The sequence below is a fragment of the Symphalangus syndactylus genome, chromosome 22 (genome assembly GCF_028878055.3).
Source record: "Symphalangus syndactylus isolate Jambi chromosome 22, NHGRI_mSymSyn1-v2.1_pri, whole genome shotgun sequence".
Classification (NCBI taxonomy): domain Eukaryota; kingdom Metazoa; phylum Chordata; class Mammalia; order Primates; family Hylobatidae; genus Symphalangus; species Symphalangus syndactylus.
The window spans coordinates 59,341,799-59,368,872 of NC_072444.2; the positions used below are offsets into that span (position 1 = coordinate 59,341,799).

Below are 27,074 nucleotides of genomic sequence, written 5' to 3' on the forward strand. Positions count from 1 at the left end.
AAAGCAAATTACCAATCCATCACTTCTTGACTCAATTTTCTTTTTAAATTCGTTGTTTCCAAAAGCAGCGAGGGTGCTGGTGGAGTCAGTCTTCAAAAGGCTATCAAGCTATATCCTGTCGACTGGTGGTTTTCAGGCCGACGCATTTGGCTCAGCAAATTGGAAAAGAACGCACAGCAAGCAGCCTGGGTGAGAACCGGTGGACCTGTCTATTTCACATGAGAAGACACATAAAGGACTTATGCCTCTCTCAGGACATCCACTGCGGGGCCCTCCAATTCCCATCCCAATGTGCTGCTGAGCAGAACACCATTGGGAGGTACATTGGAACAAGAGAACCACCTCTCGGGCTGCATTGTGACGCTGTGTTGTAGAATTAGAAGGCTGTCCAGGTGAACAGCATCTCCCATCTGCCTTCACTTCCATCTCAGCAATCTGACTGACAGCCCAGGAGACAGCTGGGCCTGGGGCCCCTCCACACAGCCCCACCTGTGCTGCAATCATATGCAAAATGTCAGAGACCCCCAGTGAGCGTCAAGCATGGACCTTCTGTGGCAAGCATCCCACGGCCCTCGCAGCTGATGGTGGCAGGAGGCTGTTCTTCCTGGGGCCTTACACAGTACACAGGGCAGAGAATGGCAGGACAGACACCAAATTCCATGTCATTTGGCCCTGCCAAGTTCCTCCTACACTCATTTCTCCCCACGTCCTCCATCTCCAGCACCTCCTTCCTTTCCTCAGTATCACTCTTCTCATTTCCAAATCTCCTCAATCTTCATTTTTAAAGAACTTTCATCTGTTTTTTGAAAACAGGTTAAAAATGACCCAACTGAAGAGACATTGTTCAATATAGTAGCCACTAGCTGCATGGGCCTATTTAAATTCTTTAAATCAAGTTAAAAATCCAGTTCTGGCTGGGCACAGCGGTGGCTCGTGCCTATAATCCCAACACTTTGGGAGGCCAAGGCGGGCGGATCACCTGGGGTCAGGAGTTTGAGACCAGCCTGGCCAACGTGGTGAAACCCCATCTCTACTAAAAATACAAAAAATTAGGCGCGTGTAGTGGCACATGCCTGTAATCTCAGCTACTTGGGAGGCTGAGGCAGGAGAATTGCTTGAACCGGGGAGGCAGAGGTTGCAGTGAGCCGAGATCATGCCACTGCACTCCAGCCTGGGCCACAGAATAAGACTGTCTCAATAAATAAATAAATAAATAAATAAATAAATAAATAAATAAATAAATATCCAGTTCCTCAGTGACTCTATCCACATACCAAATACCCAATGACCACATGTGGCTAGTGACTACCATATCGCACAGCACAGATACAGAACACAGCCATTGCCGCCGAGCATCTATTGGACAGCTCTGGTTGTCATAAAATGTGTCCCCTCCTTCCTCTGTCCCCAGCCCCCTCCTGGAGGGGAGGCGACCCTGCTGCCAGTCTCCTTTGTATGCTTTATATGCCTGCACAAGTGTGTGTGGATGCAAACCTCTTTTGTTAAAACAAATGAGAAAAGACCACACACGCTATTTTGTGTCACGCTTTCTTCACTTAATGCAGCTTGGAGGTCACGACGTTAAGTAAACAGATAGTGCTTCATTCTTTAGAGTGGCTACATAGCAATCCACTGTCACCAGGCCAGTGTCACCAACCCCACCCGCACCCCCAGGCTCCTCTGTCACCCACTGTGAGGCTGGCTCCCTTCTCTCCCAAACACTCTCATCCTACCCTCCCAGTCTCCACATCCTCAAACTCTTTTCTGACTCTTCCCTTTACCTTTCTTGCCCTAATAAAAATGTAGCTGTTCTCTGAGGCAGCTGCTTTCCCTGCCTTTGCAGTAGAGGCCACTTTTCCTCTCTGATCCCACATTCTCCAAGCCTCTTTCTTCCTGGTAGCTGCCCCCAGCTTCCTCCCTCAACACTGCCAGTTGCCATCAGACTAAAGCACCCACCGCACCTCCTTCCTGGCGCTGCCCCTTCACCTCCTGGCCCCTTCCCTACACTCACTGACGACTCACTGATGATGACCTGCTTCATGGCCTTCACCTCCTCCCCAAATTCTACACACATTCCTGGTAACTTCAATCTCAAATGGATCATATGGCCAACACCTGGCCTCACCCATGTCCCTGACTTTTTGTCCCCACCCTTCCTCAGCCACTCCCTCTACCCTAAATCTGTGCCAATAAATGAAACGCCTATGGAATCTTGGTTTTTGGCAGCTTACTCCGAGATTAGTACCCCACGCCAACAATTACTGACCTATCAAGACTTCTAGTCTTCTAATCAAGACTTCTAATGCATGGTGACTATTCATTAACTTTGCCATTATCCTTCCACCTCTCCTTGGCTAGTTTATTCTCTTCCTCTGAGAATCCCTTCCTTATAAACATAACATTCCCTTGCCCCTCCTTCTGTCTTACCTGATGAAAATCCTGGCCATGAGTAAATCTGACGGTCCACCTTCTCCATACCTTTATTTCCTACCACAGGAAAGTAACCAAATTTGGAACTTAAAAAAACTAGTTGGTAGAATTATAAAATGATATAACACCTATGTAAAACAGTATAGAGGTTCCTCAAAAATTTTAAGAGAGAACTGCCATAGGATCCAGCAATCCCACTTCTGGGCATTTATCCTAAAGAATTGGAAGCAGGGTCTCAAAGAGATATTTGCACACTCATGTTCATAGCAGCATTATTCACAATAGCCAAATGTCCACCAATGGATGAATGGATAAACAAAATGTGGCATATATTTACAATAGAATATTATTCAGCCTTTAGGCAGGGCACAGTGGCTCACACCTGTAATACCAGCAGTTTGGGAGGTCAAGGCAGGCAAGATCTCTGAGGCCAGGAGTTCAAGACCAGCCTGGCCGACATGGCAAAACTCCATCTCTACTAGAAATAAAAGAAACTTAGCCGGGCACCGTGGCGGGCGCTTGTAGTCCCAGCTACTCAGGAGGCTGAGGCAGGAGAATGGCGTAAACCCAGGAGGCAGAGCTTGCAGTGAGCCAAGATTGTGCCACTGCACTCCAGCCTGGGCGACAGAGCGAGACTCCGTCTCAAAAAAAAAAAAAAAAAAAAAAAAAAAAATTAGCCAGGTGTGGTGGTGCATGCCTGTAGTCCCAGCTACTTGGGAGGCGAGAATTGCCTGAACCTGGGAGGCTGAGACTGCAGTGAGCCAAGATCGTGCCACCACACTCCAGCCTGGGCAACAGAGCAAGGCTCCATCTCAAAAAAATAAATAAAAAAGATTATTCGCCTTTAAAAGGAAGAAAATTGTGTCACATGCTACAAAAGATAGAGGATCCTTGAGGACATTATGCTAACTGAAATAAACCCGTCACAAAAAAGACAAATACTGTATAATTTCATTTATATGAGGTATCTAAAGTAGTCAAATTCATAGAAACAGAAAGTACAATGGTGATTGCTAGGGACTAGGGGACAGGGGAAAATGGGGAGTTGTTCAATGGGTAGCGTTTCATTTTTGCAGAATGAAAAAAGTTCTGGAGATCCGTTTCACAACAACGTGAAATACGCTTAACACTACTGAACCATATACTTAAAAACGCTTAGGCTAATGCATTTTAGGTTATGTGTTTTAACAAAATAAAATAAAAATAAAAATTTACAATAAAAATTTTTAAAATGCAAAACAAAAACTATCAGGGCTAGGTATGCTCTGGTGGTGCTGAAACCAAACTCTCTTTCCCTCAGTATGAAATACCCCATCATATCCACAGTAGGGATACACAGTCACCAGGTGGCAAGGCTAAGGAAGGTTTCCAGTTGCTTTGCATGACTAATTCAAGCTCAAGATTCATCCCAAGGTTTTGGGTCCAGTTCAAAAAAAATAAAGGGAATTAGCTAAGGGCTAGTTGCATATTTTCCAATTTCCTCTAATATTACTCTCCAGCAACTAACTGAAAACCAATGGCTTTTCTAGCTGTGCCCCTCATAACTCATTTATGCTCATTAATAGGCAAATATCAGCTTCTCGGCTGGCAGTGATTTCATTAATTTTAAACTTACATGGGGTAAGCCAGGGATTAAAACTTTAAACCAAAGCCAACAATATAGAGGATTGTGAGTATCACTGAAATCCCTAGATTAGGAATCTCCAAGTGAATTCATTGGCATTGTCACGTGAACAATTACCTGGGAACTAATCAAAGCAACTCCTCTTTGAGTTTTTGCCTTTTGGGCAATGATATATACTTTTAAAAAACAGTCCCTGTTTGGGGGATTATTAAAAACAGTGAAACCAAAGACATTTCTCATCATCAATTTTGATCTTGGAAAACTTCCAGACCTAACAAATGTTCACACAGATCTCAACACTATAGAAAAGCCACAATTATTCATGGCTTTCTGACTAACATGTACGAAACTCATTTCAGCAGAAAGGAAATCAGATTAAAAAGCAAATTAGAATAATGAAATTGGAAAACTCTGAATTCAATTCCTTCTGGAATTGCAAATCAAATTATGTATTATTAGCTCTAAAATAAGAAAGAAAAAGCAGAGGGAAAAACTTTCTCCTTTGAGGGCACTGGCCAATATAAGCCACATATGTAATTTTAAATTTCTAAAAGACATTTTAAAAGCTAAAGCAAAAAAAAAAAAATTTAAGTTTAACCAATATATCCAAAATATTCTAATATCAACATGTAATGAACATTTTTAACTATTAATACTTTTTCTCATTAAGTCTTTAGAATTTAGTGTGTATTTTATACTTACAACACATCTCAGTTCAGACAAGCCACATATCAAGTGCTAAAATATTGCATTAGTGGCAACCATATTGGACAGTGCAGCTATAGAACCAAAGATGACATGTTCTTCTAACACGACAGTGGCTAGCTCCTGAAATCCAAGTATATCTCTACATTACACTCTCTAGACTTCTTATTGAATTCCTCAAATACCCAGAACAGCTTGGGTTGGGTGCATTAGTTGCTCCTTTGGCTAGACCAGCGTTAAGTCAAGGTTGATCATCACGGTGCAGGTTAAGTATCCTTTATCCAAAATGCTTAGGACTAGAAGGGTTTCAGGTTTCAGATTTTTTTTGGATTTTGGGATGGCTGCATATACATAATGAGATATATTGGGGATGGAACCCAAATCTAAACATGAAATTCATTTGTTTCATATACACCTTGTACACATAGCCTGAAGGTAATCTTATACAATATTTTAAGTAATTTTGTGCATGAAGTTTTGACTGTGACCAGTCACATGAGGTCAGGTGTGGAATTTTCTACTTGTGACATCAGGTTGGTGCTTAAAAAGCTTTGAATTAGGGAGTATTTCAAATTTTGGATTTTTAGATTAGAGATGCTCGATCATCATTTGAAGTTTTTAAAAGTCAGTTTACTACTATTTTCTAGTTTTTTTCAACCACAAATTCACTTTTAAAAATTAACTTTATCCTAAATGAGATCATCTGTAATATCACAAGTTTGATACTTAATTTGTTAAAAAAAAAACTAATGCCCATTAAAATAGACATTTAACATTTAAAATAAGTTTGTACACTAAAGCTAATAATGACATGAGCGAAAATTTGCTCTCATTAGTGAGTCAGTTATGGTGTCATCTTTTAAAAGTTTTCCATGTGGCATATTCAATCTCAGATATGTTACTGTCTGAATCACTTGGCCTCAAAGAGGTATTGCAACACTTGTATGTTGGAATATGGCCTAACATCCCGTTCAAGAGTACTTTCTTGTTTGAGACAAAGTCTCGCTCTCTCACCCAGGCTGCATTGCAGTGGCACAATCTCGGCTCACTACAGCCTCCATCTCCTGGGTTCAAGCAATTATCCCACCTCAGCCTCCCGAGTAGGTGAGCTACAGGCACACAGCACCACATGCAGCTAATTTTTGTTTTCGTAGAGATGGGGTTTCACCATGTTGGCCAGGCTGGTCTTGAACTCCTGGCCTCAAGTGATCCACCTGCCTCAGCCTCCCAAAGTGCTGGAACTACAAGTGTGAGCCACCACACCCAGTCTCAAGAGTACTTTCCATCTGGGTACCACCACAATCCACAGAAAGGGGCATTTACTCATTTGTGTTCAACTGTCCAAAAGCTGCAGAGACAGAGAAAACTGCTGCCCTGATACCCACACATACACGTATACACGCACATATATACATATAACTACATGCACACATATATATATATACACATATTAGTGTATAGGTATATGCATAAAAATTGTCTGTATGTGTGTGTCTGTGTGTGTGTGTGTGTGTGTACTCATTGCAATCATCCTACAAAGGAAGAATTGTCTTTTTCTTGCTTTTCTAGATGAGGGAATGAGGCACAGAGCAGTTACTGGCTTCCATAATCACAGAGCTAGCAAATCTGATTACGGAACCTGTGTTCTTATTACCCTGGGGTTTGCAAATGACAGAAAGAGATGGAAGTTGGAAAAGACTTGTTTTAGAATCATAAATGTAAGTCCTTCAAAGTCAAAATCTTCACCCATGGGATGTGAAGACTGGGGCAGGCAACATCCCCTAATACAGAGAGGGGTGGATGGCAAGTAGAATAATTTAGAATGCCCTTAAGGTGTCTTCCGTAAATGACAGTAGAGAATTCATCTTACTTAGAAGAAAAACAGCATAAAAATCCAAGAGAACAAAGATTCCAATAAGACAAAGTGAAAGGATGGATGGATGAGTAGATGGATAGACCAGCAAACAAATATTCTCAAAATCTGAGAATACAGAAAATTACAAAGGTACATCCTCTCTGACCATCCCAAGAGGACCCTATCACATGGCTGGCATTGCACTAGTCACTCTCAGAAGCAACCTGGGGACCTTCTTCTCATCACTGCGACAAAAGCTGCAGGGCAAGCTGTGTTGAGGGCCTCATTCCGTGGCCTTCATCTGCACGGGTTCTGCAGCCTGAAGAAAGACAAGAATCTACTTACATGTACTCCCTATGGGCAGAGTGCACAGCGGCCGCATTGCTGTAACGCCACAGGACAATCGCCGATGACAGGACGTCCAGGATGGCATCAAACTAGGAGAAGGAGACATGGCATTAGAGGCTTTCCAGAGTTAACAGCACACAAATGTAAAGACACAGGACAACTGTGCTGTGACTCAGAACATCTGCACGAGTAAACTGAGCAAAGAGGCCTCCCATCATTACGACGCAGCCACTTACTGCCCTCATGCCTGGGGCGTCTGGAGCTCAGACACCCAGCGTGCCATGTGGGGGGCTCTGCTCCCAGGGCCCCTGGCTCCCAGCACTCTGAAGACATAGGGCAGAAGGTAGGAGAGTTCACTGTTCTGAAACACATGGCATTGGTTTCTCCATGACAGTCAAGATAATTGCAGTAGTTTCCTGCACATCCCAGATAAGAGATTCGGGTGAGAATTCTATTTTTGACTCTCAATGGGACTATTCTACCTGGGGTCCAGGGGTGAGGGTGGGGGTCACCAGCACCTGCAATAAGTCTGCCAGCACTTTAAAGTTGCATACAAAATTCAATGCTTTCGTTTGAATGAGAAAGTGTGAATGCACAAGCAAGCTAGAGAGAATGACAGAGAAATATGTATGTGCATGTTCGCGTGTTTCTGGGTGTGTGTATGCATGTGTGTGTGTACATGTGTGTATATGTGTATGTCTGGGTGTGTGTGTGTGGTGGTGTGCCTTTTTCCTGGATGGTCCACATCTTTCATAAGGTTCTGAAAAGAATCTGCAATGTCCCTACAATATCAAGTTCTCACAACAAAGGGCAGAAGTGGGTTTGGGAACAGGCATACCGACCCTTGGGTACAGGAAACCCTAAAGCTACACGGCGGGGGTGTTGAGAAGAGCTCTCTTTATGGGTCACTACACCACACCACACTTCTCAGCTGGAAAATCACAAGCACTAGCATCCTCTCCAAGGGGCCTGGGGAAACTTCACCCAATTTCTCAACAGACCTAGCCTGTGAAGCAGAGACCCGCTTTCTCCAACTACCTTCGATCAGGAGGCCGGCCGGGAAGCCAGGTTACCCCTAGCTGGCTACACTGACTAATCCTAGCGCAAGTAGCCCCAATCTTCCTTCACTCGCAACAACTCTGCCTACACCAGAAAATGCTTTGCTCCAGTCCGTGCCAGGTCCACATACAACCTGGAAGGCAAAAAAGGGCTAAAATGCCCAAAACATCCTCTTACCCAACCACACTGTGGGAAATGTGGTTCCCCCGAAACTGTGCTTGAGAATTACACAGTCCTCGTTGCAGCTTAATTCTGTTAAATTCTTTTTTAATAGAAGTGAGTTTCCATAAAATATGTTTCTCATGCTAAGCTCTCATACACTAAGCACCCTCATTTGAGGGCTCAGGGTGAGGTTTATGGGCTTATGAAAAAACGTGCAAAACTTGATGAAAGTACATTTCAGGTTACTTACTGCAAACCCAAAAGCAGAGGCGCTGTACCTCATAACGGAGACAGCTAAAAAGAAAGAAAATATTATTCAGAATATTTTAAAACCTCTCTCATTTTTGAGTATATTAATACATTACATGGCCTTTTAAACATCACTGGGGAAGTTCCAAGAGAATAAAACTAAAATTTAACTGTACTTGTAAAATCTAAGAATTTTTAAAAATGAAGAGTGAACTGAAAAGATTCCCAGACTCCACCTGCAACAACTTCCCCTCACAGTGTTCTGAAGCACCTGAGGGGCAATTTCCAAATAAAATTGCTTCAACAGCTGTCAATCAAATGACTTCTGATACTTTGAGAATTTAACAACTGGGAACAATATCAAACTTTCAAAGTAAAACTCCAACCACCCAAACTGTTCCCATAATAAGGTGGTGTGTCTAAGTAAGGCATACACCATTGCTAAGATAGATGAAAAAAATCTGTGGGCACCAGAGTTTAAAATCCAATGTAGACACCAGTAACAGCTGTTTAGAAAAGAGTGACAAATGATCTTAAACAACAGATGTCTACAAATAGAGATGTCTACAAATGTCAATGCCACAATTCTAATTACGACACATTTTGATCCTTTTTTTTTTTTTTTTTTTTTTTTTTTTTTTTTTTTTTTTAAAGACAGAGTCTTGCTCTGTCACTCAGGCTGGAGTGCAATGGTGCTATCTCGGCTCACTGCAACCTCTATCTCCCGGGTTCAAGTGATTCTCCTGCCTCAGCCTCCCAAGTAGTTGGGACTACAGGCACGTACCACCATGCCCAGCTAATTTTTGTATTTTTAGTAGAGACAGGGTTTTGCCATGTTGGCCAGGCTAGTTTCCAACTCCTGACCTCAGGTGACCTACCTGCCTCAGCCTCCCAAAGTGCCGGGATTACAGGTGTGAGCCACCACACCCAGCCTTGATCCATATTTTTAAATTGGAGAACGTCAACTGGGTAGCACTTTTTCCTAATTGTTTTGTGCTAAAGCAATGACAGCTTCAAAGACTTCTTGATTTGACATAACAAAGGCAGATCTCCAGAAGAAAGCCATATTTAACAAGAATAAATGCACCTCCAACCATGACTAAAGCCCTACACTAAGGGTCAGCAAAGCCAGCAATGGCTGGTTCCCAGGCCTACGTTCTGCAAGTAGTCAATGGCGCAGTAGGAGAAGCATGGGTGGGAGGCACAGAGGCCAGCGCCTGCATGGACTTCCATCAGCTCATCACAATGTCCCTTCTCTAGGACCTGCTCCTTGTCCTCTCCACAAGGTCCAGGGACAGTTCCTGCACAACTGTTTTGTGCCTTATGCCCTCCAGCTATAAGGAGGGCACCTGATCCACTGTGAACCAAACAGAGTTCATTTTCTGTGATTTAGGACTTGAGACTGAGAGAGTCTAGTTGGTCAATCTATGTGGTTAGAACAGCAACTTGTAAATGCTGGAGTTGCCGTCGGCCACCGTTTGCCATAAAGACTGAGGAGCAGGAAGGCAAACGTGGGAAAGCCACAGCACTGGGCAGAGTGAACCACTGGTGTCCGAGCGTTTCCAGGCCCTTCCTGAAACTCTGCCATATTCAGGTCCTCAAACTGTGTGAGGCAGAATACAACCCATTAAATCCCCAACCATCTTTGTTTTTGACATGAGCTGCTGTTCCAGCAGTCCCTGCTATTGCTCTTACTGGCACAGGGAGAAGGGCAGAGCCACCTGTGCATGGTGACCAGCTGGAGTTTTCATGGGACACACAGGTATGGTGCTGTAAAGGGGCACTGGCCCTTCCCAGAGAACAACTTGCCAGCCATGCTGACATGTGCAAAAAAGGCAGCTGATCCCTGGCGGGACTGCTGCAAGCACCGAGGCAGCCTATAAAACACAGCTTGGCTCGCAGCACGTGCTCTGTAACTGTTAACTAAGCGTAACAAAATTTCACAGAAATAAGTCAAGGAGGATATCTTTTCTTTCCCTTTACAACCTGTTTTTAGAATATCTTAGCTGTGTGCTTTTTGTGGGTTGCTTCTGTATCAGCAGTGGAAACCTTTTAATTCCAACTAACATCTTGCACAGATGCTCCAGATCTACAACAGATAAAAGAAGAGCCAGGCACAGTGGCACACTCCTGTAATCTCAGTACTTTTGGAGGCCAAGGCGGGGGTATCACAAGGTCAAGAGATCGAGACCATCCTGGCCAACATGAAGAAATCCCATCTCTACTAAAAACATAAAAAAATAAGCCGGGCGTGGTGGTGCGTGCCTGTAGTCCCAGCTACCTGGGAGGCTGAGGCAGGAGAATCACTTGAACCCAGGAGGCGGAGGTTGCAGTGAACCTAGATCATGCCACTGCACTACAGCTTGGCGACAGAGTGAGACCCCATCTCAAAAAAAAAAAAAAAAACAAACAAACAAAAAAACAGAAGAGCTGCCGCCGGGCTCCCAGTCAGTCTCCACCTGTGCTCCTAGGGCTGAGCACCGAGGAAAAGGCACAGCTAGAAAATCACTCCCCCCGACTCGCCATGGCAGAAGAGCACCTGCCTCACCAGCAGTGAACCATGGCTTCAAAACAGATTTCAAGTGGACATTCACGTGATTATATTGAGAAAGACAAGGAATCCTGTCTCAGGACTCTGGAATCAAACAAAGGAGATGGCCACTAAATGGTGGGTGGGGTGTCCCCGACTCAATTGGAGTGTTGTGTCCATGATTTCCAACACCTTCAAAATTATGCAGGAAAGATCCACTTGTGAGAATTAAGCCTTCCCAGAGAATGGATGACCTAGAGCACAAGTGGAATATTAATACTCTCTATCCCACCTGCACCAAGGAAAATATGAGCAAGATGGCTCCAAGTTAACCCACAGTCCTTCACAGAGATGTATCATTTACTTATAAATTGGCTCCATCTAATTTCCTTGATGAGCCAGAAAGGGAGAAATGCCAAAAATTGCACGGGGAATTGAGACTACTCTGAAGGGCCCTCCACACAGCCTTAGCTCTGACAGCTTCCTTTTGTGGCCAACTCCCCAGCTCTTGCTACTAAATAACAGCAAATAGTCATTAGCACAGGATCCCAATGAAAGAGTTCAGGTGGCCTTTCAGGAATTTCTGAAGAGTGTCAAGTAATAATTTCACTTTGTCTCATAACTCACCATGACACATCCCAATTTTGAGAAAAGAACAAACTCGATGGAAGGGTCAGAATGGTTTACACAGCACCCACCCCCCAACTTCCATGGGATTTTCACCAGGACGTTTCCAACTTCCCTCATGCTAAGAATGAGGTTGGCTTGGTGAATGGCAGGCCTGAGCCAGGATGATTACAAGGGAGAGATTACGTGGTAGGGGCACCTGGAGCTCCATGCACATGTGGATGAGTGTAGTGGAAAGCCACCACAGGGCCAACAAAGGCCTCAATGCCTTCAAGGCAGGTGGTTATTCAACAGTGGATAAGAAACAAGGGCCCTTCTGAACTCGGACAATTATGTTGCAAACTGGCAACACATCCACAAAGAGATGGGCGACCAGGCAGCCATGGGGCAGAGCTCTCCTATGAAGGCTGCTCTTGGCCCCATGTGGTCAGAGTAGAAACACATTGCTATCTGATTAGGCAGCAGTTACACATCCAAAAAAATGCATGCTTAGGTTGCAGCTGGGCTCCTATCTCTTTCTCTGTTGGCTTTTTTATTAATTTATTTTAAGACACAGAGTCCCTAAGCCGTTCATAGATAAAATGAAGATGTGTCATTTGGGGCCAGCCCAGCATGCAGTCCCCATCCCATAAGAGCATCCTGATTCTCCTCTGGGAATGGCACCTGCCCTACCCTCAGACTAAGTGATTTGGGTTGGATGATGCTATTCCCATGCTAGTACATCCCATTAACTTGTCCCACGTCCAGAGTTAATGATTGGAAAATGGCACAATTCAATTTGAGCTGATGAGAACCTGTGCCAAGTTTTTTGCTGAAAATATTGGAAAGGGAATGTCTTCCTTATAGGGGATTTTAGAAATAGGAGGATGAATACAGGAGCTACAGGTAGTGATTTTGACATAAGTGGGAGGAGACTGCCTGAGAATGAAGCCAACACAAGAACAAAGTAGATATTAAACACAGATCAGACTCCTGAAGACAGACTGAACCTCTTAAATCAGTCCTGCCTGATCTATCCCTCTACTCCTCAAATACATTAGCCAACAATTTCCTTTGATTTGCTTAAGCCAGTTGGAGTTGAGTTTCTATCACTTTCAGCCACGAGTCTTAATACAAGATATGTTGACCCAGTAATCCCATGCCCAAGAATTTTAATGCATAAGAAATGGAAAAACACTTTAAGCACAAAAGGTTCATAATAGGTTCATGTGATTTATAACAGCAAAACATTAGATGTAACTAAATGTTCCATGGTAGGGTGATGATTGAGGTATGATTTATTCAAAGAATAGGCTATAGGTAGATATTTTAAAGCCTTTGCAAAGAGTACTGTTGCTGGCTTGGAGTGGTGGCTCACACCTATAATCCCAGCACTTTGGGAGGCCAAGGCAGGAGGATCGCTTGAGGCCAGGAGTTTGAGACCAGACTGGGCAATATAGTGAGACCTCATCTCTACAAAAATTTTTTTTTTTTTTTTTTTTTTTTTTTTTTTTTTTTTTTTTTGAGATGGAGTCTTGCTCTGTCTTCCAGGCTGGAGTGCAGTGGTGCAATCTCGGCTCACTGCAAGCTCCGCCTCCCAGGTTCACGCTATTCTCCTGCCTCAGCCTCCTGAGTAGCTGGGACTACAGACGCCCGCCACCATGCCCGGCTAATTTTTTTTGTATTTTTAGTAGAGACGGGGTTTCACCATGTTGGCCAGGATGGTCTCGATCTCCTAACCTTGTGATCCACCCGCCTCAGCCTCCCAAAGTGCTGGGATTACAGGCATGAGCCACCGCGCCTGGCCTCTACAAAAAATTTTAAAATTAGCTGAGTGTGGTAGCAGACACCTGTAGCCCCAGCTACTCAGGAGGCTGAGGTGGGAGGATTGCTTGAGCCCAGGAGGTAGAGGTTGCAATGAGCCAAGATCACACCACCATAAGCCAGCCTAGGCAACAGAGGGAGATCCTGTCTCAAAATATTTTTTAGAAAAATTACTACTGCTTAATGTTTCTATTAGCATATTAGAAAGAACAATGGCATTGATAATAAACAGATAGGTTATATGTTGGGTTCTGCATTGGGTGCCACAGGAAAGGATGGGTCTGGAACAGGGGGAGTTCTAGCCAGCAGGGGTGCAAACTGAATGGGAAGATCAGAAGAGGCTTCATTGACAAGGGGACATTTAAGCAAAGACTTAAGGAGATGGGGGAGTAAACCATGCTGTTACCTGGGGAAGAACCTTCCAGAGAAGAAGAGTCAGTAAAACACTCTGAGGTGGAACACTTGGCATGTCTGAGGCCATTCTGGCTAAAGCCAAAGGAAGCAGGAGGAGAGTTATGAGAGATAATTCGGGCAAGATACAAGATGAAGTATGTGCTACAACAACTAGCTTTACCGGCTGCATTGAAAACAACCAGAAAAAAATTCCCTCAAATGATAACAGTGGTTAATCTTTGAAGGGTGGGAATATTTGAGTGGGTTTCTTTCCTTTCTACTGTGAATCCAAAAGTATCTGAGACAGAGATCAATCAATTTAGAAAGTTTATTTTACCACTGTTAAGGACATGTCCGTGACACAGCCTCAGGAGGTCCTGACCGCATGTGCCCAAGGTGGTCCAGGCACAGCTTGGTTTTATACATTTTAGGGAGACATGAGGCATCAATCAACATGTGTAAGACACACATTGGTTCTGTCCGGAAAGCAGGACAACTCGAGGTGGGGAGGGGGCTTCCAGGTCACAGGTAGATAACAGACAAATGGTTGTATTTTTTTTAAGCCTTTGATTAGCCTTTCACAGAACACACAATTTCTATGTGAGAGGAGGGTACAGGAACAGTCACACCTTTGCCCAGCTTGGTGAAACAACAGGGCAGAGGAAGCAATTTTACATACATCTGTCTCAGGCGAACATCCTGAGGGAGGACTTGAGGTCTGTCTTTTGTGCACAAAGAATTTCCTTGTGGGCAAATTGTGAGGGAGGTATGTAGCTTCTCCATCTTTGTAGCTATCTTATTTAGGAATAAAATGCGAGGCAGGTTTGCCAGACTGTTGCCAGCTTGACTTTTCCCTTTAGATTAGGGATTTGGGGTCCTGAGATTTATTTTCTACATCTTCTACAACCACGATATCATTTAAATCAGAAAAAGAAATCTATGTGGGGAAAAAGACATCCAACTCACAAAAATATCAGCAAAGGTCTAAAATGGAGTCAAGAGAAACCAGATCTGTGATACACATCTGGGACGAGGCTGCACTGTGAGTTCACAAATGCTCTAACAGGGCAGCACATGACTATATGTGTCTTTATTACATCTAAGTTTCTGAATCCACCTTTCTAGGTCAAATCACCTACATGAGTGGTTTGCAAAAAGTTCATGGAAGTGCAGTGGTGGACCAAGAAAGCCAGCATGTGGAGCATGAGCACAGTGTCACTCGCAGTCTGAGGGACCTCCTGCCTCCCGGGATGCTGCATGTCACACACACTACTTTCATTTACGTGTCAAAGGGGTAATAACAGCTACTCTCCCAGAAGCACACACACACCAGAAGTCTTAAATAAATATTTATACAAGTCTGGTTAAAAGACCAGACCTTCTTTAACTAAGTCACACACCAGGCCAGAAAGCGTATCAGCTGGAAATTCAAATTCAAATAGAAAGACAGCTGGAAAATGGACAGGACCCAGGCAACCCATTGTTAGGGCAAAGCTAAATCGTGCAGCTGAATCAGCAGCAGGCTTTGAGGGAGGGTACTGGATAGTAGAGACAAAATACCTCGGAAATGCACAAAGAGGTAAGGATGCCAGCAAGGCAACAGAGGATCAGTGCAGACAGCCCCTCCACAACCTTAAACAAAGAATGCCGTTTCAATCACTCGCTAGATTTGCAGCAAAAATGAGGACCCATCTGCCATTCTCTCCAAAGTCACGCAATAATTATCTTGAGTCTTAGCACTCTTTAGCAATGCCCCCAGGCCCCATAACACCTCCAAGTTGCAAAATTATGTGACTGTAAGTTTCGTTAATAAATCAATCCTACTTTAATTGGACAGCCTCTATTACACAGAGGCCTGGCAACAACCTCACCTCCAGCCATGTAATTAACTCAAATGGAGAACCATCTTTCCATCATCCACCATAAATATATACACACATACATAAATTTGGACCCCTCTTAGTTCCACCTCTTCTGCTGCCTAACAAGAAAACATAATAATGAAAACACCAATCTGGATCTTTGGATTCTCTCAAAACACTGAGATCTGCCCACCCTGGGCTGTCCCTTTCTCCCAGTGGTGCCAATGCTGCATTCGGATGAGGCATATGCTCTGGGGTACGCACCTCTTCTACAACATCACAGCCAGCCTGCCTCACTCACCTCTTCCACCTGCCTGGCCCCTGTGGCATCTGGTTGGCCCCATAAGTCTTGAGTATGGGACCTCACATGTAGGGCATGAGCAACCTGCTATGTCCAGCAATGTCCAGCAAAGTGCCTGCTAAATATTCATTTTGCTGTATGGACTGTGGTTTCCAATGTTTTCTACTGGAAGGTCTGGCACTCAGCAAGTTACAAAAAGCTGTACTATGGCCAGGTTCTCAAAGCCCAAACCATTCTTTGAGAGCTCTTTGACTTCTACAGACAACCCTGAGAACGATTATTAGCCTTAGGTAGGCCATGGGCACTGCCCTGCCACCCTCCGGGGCTCTGCCTGTCTGGAGAGCAAGTGTTTGTTAGGAAAGCAAGTGTTTGTCTCAGGCAAACCCTTGCCAAGACCTCAGGGATGATCATGGGTCTCTCTCTCTCTCACATGACCAAGGGGTAGCTATATACAACCCCTCCCCTAATCCCACACCCACAACAACCTATAAAACCCACAAGAATGGGCTTGAAGAGGTTAGAAAACATTGCCCTCGAGCTGCTGCTATGGGGGGTAGGGAGTGCCATTTGCTAGTGTTCTGGGCCACTTTGCAATGAAAGGTCACTTGCACTCCAGTTTCTAACAGGAAGCAGCCACTGTCATTCATCCCTCCATGCCCCTGGTGCTTGTACACATCGGCCTCCATGGAAAGGCCATGGTCCTTAGGATGGAGGAAGCCTCTGTTCACCGATCTTTTCTTCTGTGGGCCACACTTGGTCACTGCACTCCAGCCACATGGGGCTCCTCGGTGACCTCCCCACAGCCAGGCCACAGCTCTTCATTCTGCCAGGAACAAGCTTACTCCAGGGATCTGCATGGCCTGCTCCCTCCCCTCCTTCAGGTTAGGGCTGTCCTGGCCACCACATTTAATGATGAAACCTGCCCTCACTCCCAATCTGAGCTCTCTGTCACCCACCTCTACATTTTCTTTATCTGAAGCACATCTACCACATTATCTTATGTACTTATGTATGTTTCATCTGCCCCACCCTACTCCCACCTATTAGAATATAAACACCACAAAGGCAAAAGCTTTGAATGTTTGTTCCCTGATGTATCCCAAATGCCAAGATCAGTGCCTGAACACATAGAAAACTTTCAGATGGATTCATCAACACCTTCCCCTTAGCTCCAGCATGCAGCAAACAGAGCCTTCAGGGAGAAGGCAGACAGGACCAAGGGCTCAAAACACCGGGAGGCCCAGCCATGCTACCCGGAAGCCCTTCCCTGAGCAAATGAAGCCGCAGCCGGCACTTTCTGGGGCATAATGGAGAAACCAGCCTCTAAATGGACCACTCCTTTAGGGAGAGCTTGAAGCATTTGCAAATGGCAAAGATCTAGGACTAAGGAAAGAGTAAAGATAGCCCCGGACCCAGAAAGCCAAGAGCCAACACAGAATAGTACAACAGGAAAAAAATCCAAATAAAAACAACCCAAGGAAAAGCTCTAGCATGGACCAGGGCACCCTCGTTCCCGCTACCACACACCACCAGACTAGCTCTGCTCCAGTTAGCATAACATGAAATGCACATGATCCCCATTCCGAAGCAGGGATTGGCATTCCTGGGACATGCGCAGGATGCCTGCCACTCAACAGGGAGAGACCTGGGTTTCAAGAAGCTCTCAGAGGTCTCACACACAGGAATCACCAGCTCAGAGATAAAAAGACAAGACACCAGCTTTTAGTGGCAAAACTTCCTCAACACCACAGCACACTTTCACTTTGCTTGTTCTTCAGTCTGGGAATAAGGAGGAGGAAGATCCCTTGAAGCCACAGTTACCTAACTTTTATGAGCATTTATGGGCCGTCTCTGATGGAGTACACAGCCCCTCAACTTGTTAGCACATTTGCTCCACAGACCTCATGCGCCAGAGCTAAGAGTAGCAGCAAAGTTCTTTTATTATTATTTTTGTTGTTGCTGTTGAGACAGAGTCTCTCTCTGTCGCCCAGGCTGGAGTGCAGTGATGCGATCTTGGCTCATTGCAAGCTCTGCTTTCTGGGTTCATGCCATTCTCCAGCCTCAGCCTCCCGAGTAGCTGGGACTACAGGAACCCGCCACCATGCCCGGCTAATTTTTTTGTATTTTTTAGTGGAGACGGGGTTTCACCGCGTTAGCCAGGATGGTCTCGATCTCCTGACCTCGTGATCCGTCTGCCTTGGCCTCCCAAAGTGAGCAGCAAGGTTCTTGCTGAATGTCACTCACACTTTCCTAACACTTGCTCTTACACCTCCTTGTGCCAAGGTTGCCCACAATGCCAGCAGAGCTATCAAGTAAGCCTGTGGGAGGCAGGCCTGGTCAGGTATCCTCAGACCACACTCAATGCATGTCCTGCAACCCACACTGCCAGATTAACATGAGTAGCCATGCTAAACCAATCACTCTTTCATTCATTCAACAAGTGCTTATTGAGCACCTACTATGTGTCCAACACTATTCTGCTGAGCTGGGGATACAGCAGTTGCTTGCCCAACAATTTGATAAAACACATTTTAAAGCCCTATGTTTCCCTTAATCATAGAATGCAGCTCCTTTAGCCCAGTAAGTAAAGCATTCATTAGATAAACAGAGATGGGGATAAAATTTATAGAACAGAACTTTCGCATTTTATCTTCTCTTGTCTTCTATGTTAAATACCTGTGAGGTTGCTGGGAGTCTGAAGCTTGTTTCTAGGTAAACTCATTTTCAGTCCATTCTTTTTACTTTGGCTTGGTGTCTTTTGGGGCCCCAAAGCTCCCGGCCCCTAGCTGCCTTTCTTTTATAAAACACAGAAATGCTCCTTGCCTTCTCCCAAGCAGCATATAAAAGCCTGAAGTCAAGGGTTGTATCATATTTGTCTCTATCCTCAGGGCCTGTGTGCTCAAGCACAAGTGCATTGTCGGTGCTCAAAAAATGCTTGTTAAACTGAGCAAGACTGGAAGAATCTCTAACCCCCAATTACAATTTCTGGTTTTTATTTAATGTGTGAGTTAATTCAGACCAGAACCAAAAGCTAACACTACGGGAAAGAAGAGTTAGCAAGGGCATGGATATTGTCACCCAAGGTCATCCTTTCCAGGCCACTGAGATGGCCCTTGGTCTGCACTGCTGATTCCAAACACATTGAACCTCTTTGATTTGAAAAGTCGCTTAAGAAACATTTTAAAGAATGGAACACACTATGAAGAAGAAAAATACACTGAATAAGGGTCCAGAGATTTGGCTTAAAGAAACTATGCTGAACAAACACCAACTCATTTGATCTGAATCAAAGTCATTTGAAGATTAACGTCATCACTCAGAGAATACAAGTTAAACATGGTGGAACACAATCCTTATGTCCTCTCTCCTCACCACCCTGCTCCATAAAACCCAAAGCAACAAGAAACATGAAAAAAACTAGAAAAAGAATAAAATGATCAAAGACCCAGAAAATGGCCAACCCCCAATAACCTAAGTTATAAAGGGAATCTACAAAATACATCAAAATTTAGACCATGCTAGGAGAAGATGGTGACAGCTGATAATATATCTCAATCAAATCTTGGGCATAGCTTAGACTTTTCCACAATTAGATGGCACAGTCATCAGTAACCAAAACAATTGTCCCTTATATGCAATGGCAAGCTTGGCGCTGAGCTCCAGCATCCACCCCTGGACCCTTTCCTGATATTCTACACACTAGAGAGCAAAGGCATGAACCAAAGGAGTGCTTGCTCAGACAGACACTGATACAAGAATCAGACACCACCATTCCATCAACGAGGGGAGCCAAGGCTCCACTGGCAGCCAGGCAGTCTTCTCTTACATTCAAGGCAGGAAGATGTTCCCCAGCGTAGATCACTGAGATCAGGTACCCCGAGAATAAGTACTCAAATTAAAGCTGCCTGCTGCTCCCTTCACGCCTGGTTCTCCGCAAAGTCATAATTATTAGAGCAGTGAGGCACCGGCAAACTGGCAGACAGAACAGGGGAACTAGAAAGAATTAAGAAGTGAATTCAGCAAGGCCACCACACATTAAGTGAATACACAAATTCCAGTTATTTCTATATTAGCCACAAACAGGAAGGAAATGTAATTTTTAAAAGGCTCTATTCGAAACAACAAAATTATCAAATACCTAGGAAAAAACTAATGAAACTAAAAAAATATGGAAGACTTCTACCTAGAAAAGCAATGAACTATTTTAGGAGAAATTAAAGACAACTACTAAATATATGAAGAAACATACCATGTTTGTGGATTGGAAGCCTCACTATGGCCAATCAAAATCATAGCAGGTGGTGAGAGAATTGATAAGATGAAGCCAGAGCTCATGTGGAAAGTGAAAAGAATCAGGAATAGCCAAGACAGGCCAGGCACGGTGGCTCACGCCTATAATCCCAGCACTTTGGGAGGCCAAGGCAGGTGGATCACCTGAGGTCAGGAGTTTGAGACCAGCCTGACCAACATGGAGAAACCCTGTCTCGACTAAAAATACAAAAAACTTAGTCATGCGTGGTGGCGGGTGTCTGTAGTCCCAGCTACTCGGGAGGCTGAGGCAGGAGAATCACTTGAACCCGGAGGCGGAGGTTGCAGTGAGCCGAGATCACGCCACTACACTCCAGCCTGGGTGACAAAGCGAGACTCCACTTTGGCAGCAGGGTGGGTGGGGTGGACAGGGAGAATAGCCAAGACAATCGTTAACAACCACAACCAAAAAAACCTGGAAGACAGTCACTACCAGATATGAAGACTTCAAAGCTACAGTAAATAAAATGATATTAGCACAAGGATAAACAAAGAGACCACAGAACAAAAGAAGACCCACACATATATGGTTACTTGATTTATATATTTCAAAAGTACCCCTAAAATACACGGTGGAAAGAAAGTTCTTTTCAATAAATGGTGCTGAGCCAGTTGGACATCCATATGAAATGACTGAATTATGACCCTACCTTACTCCATATAGAGAAAACTGTGGATGAGCTGTAGATATAAAAGTGTAAGGTTAACATAGGAGAGGTCTGAAATAGAATATTGGCAGGGACTTTCATAATCTTGGGAAAAGGTAAATGTTTTTTAAACAAGACATACATGCATTCATCATAAGGGAAAGGACTCGTAAACTGAACTACATTAAAGACCTCCTTCAAAGAGCAAAACAGCAAGCCATCGAGTTTATTGAGAAGATATTTATAAAACATAACTACCAGGGGACTTGTATCCAGAATATATAGACTTATAAATCACTAAGAAAGAGAAAACAGCCCAATAGGAAAATGGGTGAAAGACTTAACAAGCTTCATGAAAGATGATACACAAATGGCCAATAAACACATGAAAATATACTCTACTTATCAGTAACCAGGGACAATAAAACTAAAACCACAGATGCCACTACATACTCAAAGTATGGCTAAAAAGTAAAAAAGCTGACAGTTTCAAACATTGGTAAGGATGCAATACAACTGAACCCTTGAACTGTTGGTGGAAGTGTAAAACGGTACAAATACTTTTAAAAACTGGCTGCCCGTCTCTATAAAAGCTGATCAGGTCAGGTGCGGTGGTTCATGTCTGTAATCCTAGCACTTTGGGAAGCTGAGGCAGGCAGATCACATGAGGCCAGGAGTTTGAGACCGACCAGCCTGGGCAACACAGTGAAACCCGATCTCTACTAGAAGTACAAAATTTAGCCAGGTGTGGTGGCACGTGCTTGTAATCCCAGCTAGTCAGGTGGCTGAGGCACACGAATCGACTGAACCCAGGAGGCAGAGGCTATAGTGATCTGAGATCAGGACACTGCACTCCAGCCTGGGTGACAGAGCAAGACTGTCTCAAAAACAAAAACAAAAGCGATCTTACTCCACGACTCAGCCATTCCATCCCTAGATATAAACTCAACAGAAATACATACATATGGCTGGGTGCAGTGGCTCACACCTGTAATCCCAGCACTTTGGGAGGCCGAGGCAGGTGGATCACCTGAGGTCAGGAGTTCGAGACCAGCCTGGCCAACATGGTGAAACCTCATCTCTACTGAAAATACAAAAATTAGCCAGGCGTGGTGGCAGGAACCTGTAATCCCAGCTACTAGGGAGGCTGAGGCAGGAGAATCACTTCAACCTGGGAGGCAGAGGTTGCAGTGAGCCAAGACTGCACCACTGCACTCCAGCCTGAGTGACTGAGGGCAAGACTCTGCCTCCACAAAGAAAAAAAAAACCATACATACATGTGGATACTTAAAGATGCTTACAAAATGTTTACAGCAGCGTTATTCCTAATTGCCAAAACTGGAAACAGCACAAACGTTGGTCAACAGTAGAAATGGATAAACTGGTGGTATATTCACCCAATGAAATACTATACAATGATGACAATACATGAATTACAGCTAATCACAACTACACGTATGCATCTCAGCAAAGGCAAACACAAAAGCACTCACTGAATAATCTATGTATGATTTGGTTTATATAAAGTTCAAAAATAAAGCAAATCCACAGTGGTAGAATTCAGGCTGGTGGTCACCTCCCAGGCAGGGAACAGTGACGAAGAGGGGGCATGAACAGGTCTTCTCAGGTGGGAAGATGAGCGTGAGTGGTGGCTACACAGCTATGTTCATTTTCTGAAACTTCATTAGGCTATGGGATTTTCATCAATGATGCTTCTGTATGTCTATTATACTTCAATTTTTAAAAGAATACTTGCAAATCAGTAAATTTTTTAAAAGCTCAAGAGCCTAAAAGATAAGGCAAGAAAGCACCATGAACATGCAATTTGAGAAAAGGAATTTAAAATAACCAATAAACATAAGGCAGCAAAACTGAATAAATGAGAAGAAAATGAAGATCAGTCCCATTTCTACCTTTTACAATGGCAGATATAAAAGGATTTTGCTCACGCCTGTAATCTCAGCATTTTGGGAGCCCGAGGTGGGCGGATCACGAGGTCAGGAGTTCGAGACCAGCCCAGCCAATATGGTGAAACCCCATCTCTACTAAAAAACACAAAAATTAGCCAGGTGTAGTAGCATGTGCCTGTAGTCCCAGCTACTTGGGAGGCTGAGGCAGGAGAATCGCTTGAACCAGGGAGGCAGAGCTTGTAGTAAGCCGAGATCACACCACTGTACTCCAGCCTGGGCAGCAGGGTGAGACTCCATCTCAAAAAAAAAAAAAAAAAAAAAAAAAAATTTTTTTGCAAATTCTGAGTGCTGGTGAGGGCATGAGGACAAATGTCTCATTCGGTGTCCATGGGGAAACCTCTTAGAGGTGCAGCTTGGAGATGTTTATCAAAATGTAAGATACTCATTATTTGCATCCAACAAGTTCCACTTTGAGAAATATATTCTACATTTATACTGGCACAAATGCAGAAAGAATACATACAAGAGTGTTTATTACAGATGTATAACAACAAAATATTAACTACTTAGGCATCCATTAATAAGAGAGTTGTTTAATAAATCATCACACATGCATACCACATCATTAAGCTCTTGAAAAAGATGGATGTGTAATGCTGCAAAATGTAGTGAAAGAATAAAGCGAGGTAATTAATAGATTATCAAAGCTTGTGTGTGTGCGTGGGTGTGTACAGAAATTTTTTTATATATGCAGATACAATTTCAGAGAAGCTACACAAGAAATTCCAGAAGATTACCTCATTAGAACGGCACTGGGAGCACAAGGTTGAAAGGCAGCTCTCATTTCACTGTACATCCCTCCATATACTTCGGTTTTCTTACTCTGTGTATGTATAATATCTGCACGTATTTCCGAGGCGGGAGATAGGGGTTCATGCTCCACAACCAAAGAAAGCAGCCAAACCACTTTCCACATAGCCACTGAGAATCAGTCATTATGTGGTTCCTCGCCATCACTGACTTAAATGGGATTTGGCCAAAAAGAGCTTGTGCAGTGAGAGATTTAAGTTACTGATATTTTAAACTACCTAGGTGTACTCACCACTTACATAGTTACAAAGCAAATAGATCCTGATTTGCCAATATTCACAAAATAAAATAAAGAGTCAGGGGCTGGGCGTGGTGACTCACACCAGTAATTCCAGCACTTTGGGAGGCCGAGGCGGGAGGATCACCTGAGGTCAGGAGTTCTAGACCAGCCTGACCAACATGGTGAAACCCCATCTCTACTAAAAATACAAAATTAGCTGAGTGTGGTGGCACAAGCCTGTAATCCCAGCTACTCAGGAGGCTGAGGCAGGAGAATTGCTTGAACCCGGGAGGCAGAGGTTGCAGTGAGCCTAGATCACACCATTGTCAAACTCCACCTAAGCAAAAAGAGCAAAACTCCATCTCAAATAATAATAATAATAATAATAATAAAGAGTCAGGGACTTCCCAAAATTTAAGTCCCCAAGATAGCACCTTTCTCCATTTGCAACAAAACCTTTCCTTCCTAGTTGTGGATGATGTTAACGGGGAATCAACAGGAGGAGGAATAGATGCAAGTCTTTGCAATGATGTAACTCTCCTGGACAAGCCCTGGGCAGATACAAAGGTCAGAGAACACATTCTGCAGTGGCTAAAAAAGGTCCACTTGGCTACATCGTCTCCTCTGTTAGAGGCTGAAAACCTACGTGTTCTCCTTTTTAAAGGTTGCCATCATATCCCAGGCAACTGCATAGTCTTAGCATTCTTCTAACTTAAAACTAGACTCAAGTAAGATTTGTAATAGAATAAGGTAATTTACTCAACAAATATGACTCCCTTTATTTGAAAGTGTGTGGTAACTGATATATTTTGGGGTGCCCCAGATCTATTACGTTCCAGTAGGGCATCACCAGCTTTCATTAACTTTGAGTGTAAGTGTACAGGCTACATAGAGAAACAAGAATAAAGGAAAGAAAGCAGCGCATGGTGGCTCACGCCTATGATCCCAGCACTTAGGGAGGCAGAGGCAGGCGGGTCACTTGAGGTTAGGAGTTTGAAACAAGCCTGGCCAACATGGTGAAACCCTATCTCTAATAAAAATACAAAAAAAATTACCCAGACATGGTGGCAGGTGCCTGTAATCCCAGCTACTTGGGAGGCTGAGGCAGGAGGATCACTTGAACCCGGGAGGTGGAGGTTGCAGTGAGCTGAGATAGCACACTGTACTCCAGCCTGGGTGACACAGTGAGACTCCGTCAAGAAAGAAAGAAAAGAAAGAAAGAAAAGAAAGAAAGAAAAGAAAAGAAAGAAAGAAAAGAAAAGAAAGAAAGAAAAGAAAAGAAAAGAAAAGAAAGAAAAGAAAAGAAAGAAGAGAAAGAAAGAAGAGAAAGAAAGAAGAGAAAGAAAGAAGAGAAAGAAAGAAGAGAAAGAAAGAAGAGAAAGAAAGAAGAGAAAGAAAGAAGAGAAAGAAAGAAGAGAAAGAAAGAAGAGAAAGAAAGAAGAGAAAGAAAGAAGAGAAAGAAAGAAGAGAAAGAAAGAAGAGAAAGAAAGAAGAGAAAGAAAGAAGAGAAAGAAAGAAGAGAAAGAAAGAAGAGAAAGAAGAGAAAGGAAGAAAAGAAAAAGAAAAGAAAAAAGAAAAGAAAAAAGCAAAGAAAGAAAAGAAAAAGGAAAAGAAAAAGAAAAGAAGGAAAAGAAAAGAAGGAAAAGAAAAAAGGAGAAAAAAGAAGGAAGGAAAGAAGGAAGGAAAGAAAGAAGGAAAGAAATAAGGAAAGAAAGGAAAGGAAAGAAAAAAGAGGAAAGAAAAGAGGAAAGAAAGAAGGAAAGAAAAAAGGAAAGAAAGAAAAAAGGAAAGAAAAAGAAAAAAAGAGAAAAGAATGAAGGAAAGAAATCTTAGGTCTGGCTTCTGAATTAACAAATGTATTAGCTATCCATGAGCCCTGTGAGCATTCTAAAGTAAGGAGTACAACCACAAAGACATCATCAGATCCATCAACCAATCAACACAACTTCATTAGAGATAGGGTTTCACAAGAACAAACATGAAAGATATAACTCTCAAAAGTGAGATTCAGACACTCCATGAAATCACTATGCCAAAGACCCACAGTGACACTGGTTACCAGTTACAAATAGCCTGGACTGAGCTCTGATAGGATTTTATAGATGGAGAGCTGTGTTTTTGACATTTTACACGAACCAGAACAATTTCCCAGTGATATTGAGCTATAAATCAAAAATGAATCAGTGTTGATGCTTCAAAAGAAAATAAAAATAGGAGTCATAGTTTTTCTTGATCCAATGACAGTAATTCTTCCCTGACAGCATCAGCTTTACTTCTACTCAGTGCTAATAAATAACTCATAACCAGGTATCAGGGCAGTGAACTGAACACTGCCACGGTTGGATCACCACCCTTAGGGTTTTTCAAAACAAGTTCCTTAGACCCTGTAGGTTTAAGCCTTAAGGGACCACAGTGGGCCCCTCATCCCACCCCCATATCATTTCAATCAGAACGACTTCTTTATAATCTCCATTAGGAGTGAGAGTTATAGCAAAGATTTAGCTAAAAAGAACACTTGGAAAACACACATAAATGAAACACATATGAAATGAAGACCCCCCTAGCCACATTCATCCTCGTAGTTAGGACTGTAATTCTAGCCATAGTCACATCCCCAGTCCCTGGCCCAGATCAAAACTTTAATATAATTATTACCCACCAGGAAAATAAGGTCGTATTCTGTTTCAGTCCTCAGAGATGGTTCTCAGAGACATTCATCAACTACCTCCAACCAATACTCAACTTCATGGAAGCCATGTAACCTTTTCCCGGGATCCACATACAGTAGTCCCCTTTGTCCATGATTCCACTGTCTGCAGTTTGTTACTCACAGTCAACTATAGTATGAAAATATTAAATAGAAAATTCAAGAAATAAACGTTCCATAAGTTTTAAATTGCAAGCTGTTCTGAGTAGTGTGATAAAATCTCATACTACCCCACTCCATTATTCTCTAGACACAAATTATCCTTTTGTCCAACAAATACACACCATAGACAATCCCTGCCCACTGGTCACTTATTAGCCCCTGGGTAATCAGGTCAACCATCATGGTATCTCAGTGCTTGTGTTCAAGGAATCCTTAATTTACTTCATAATGGCCCCAAAGACAAGAGTAGTTGATGCTGGCAATCCAGGTACGACAAAGGTATGCTGTAAAGTGCTTCCTTT

The 27,074-nt window shown here is 43.4% G+C and overlaps 1 protein-coding gene across 1 annotated transcript in view; it reads right to left on the reverse strand.

The window, feature by feature from the left end:
• Positions 1-27,074, reverse strand: part of TMEM163 (transmembrane protein 163) — a 258,099-nt gene that overhangs the window by 88,029 nt on the left and 142,996 nt on the right. The window contains exons 3-4 of the mRNA XM_055261082.2: positions 8,434-8,477; positions 6,960-7,051 (exon numbers count right to left, since the gene is read on the reverse strand). Of these exons, the coding sequence (XP_055117057.1) occupies positions 6,960-7,051; positions 8,434-8,477 (136 nt within the window). The remainder of the gene's footprint in view (positions 1-6,959; positions 7,052-8,433; positions 8,478-27,074) is intronic.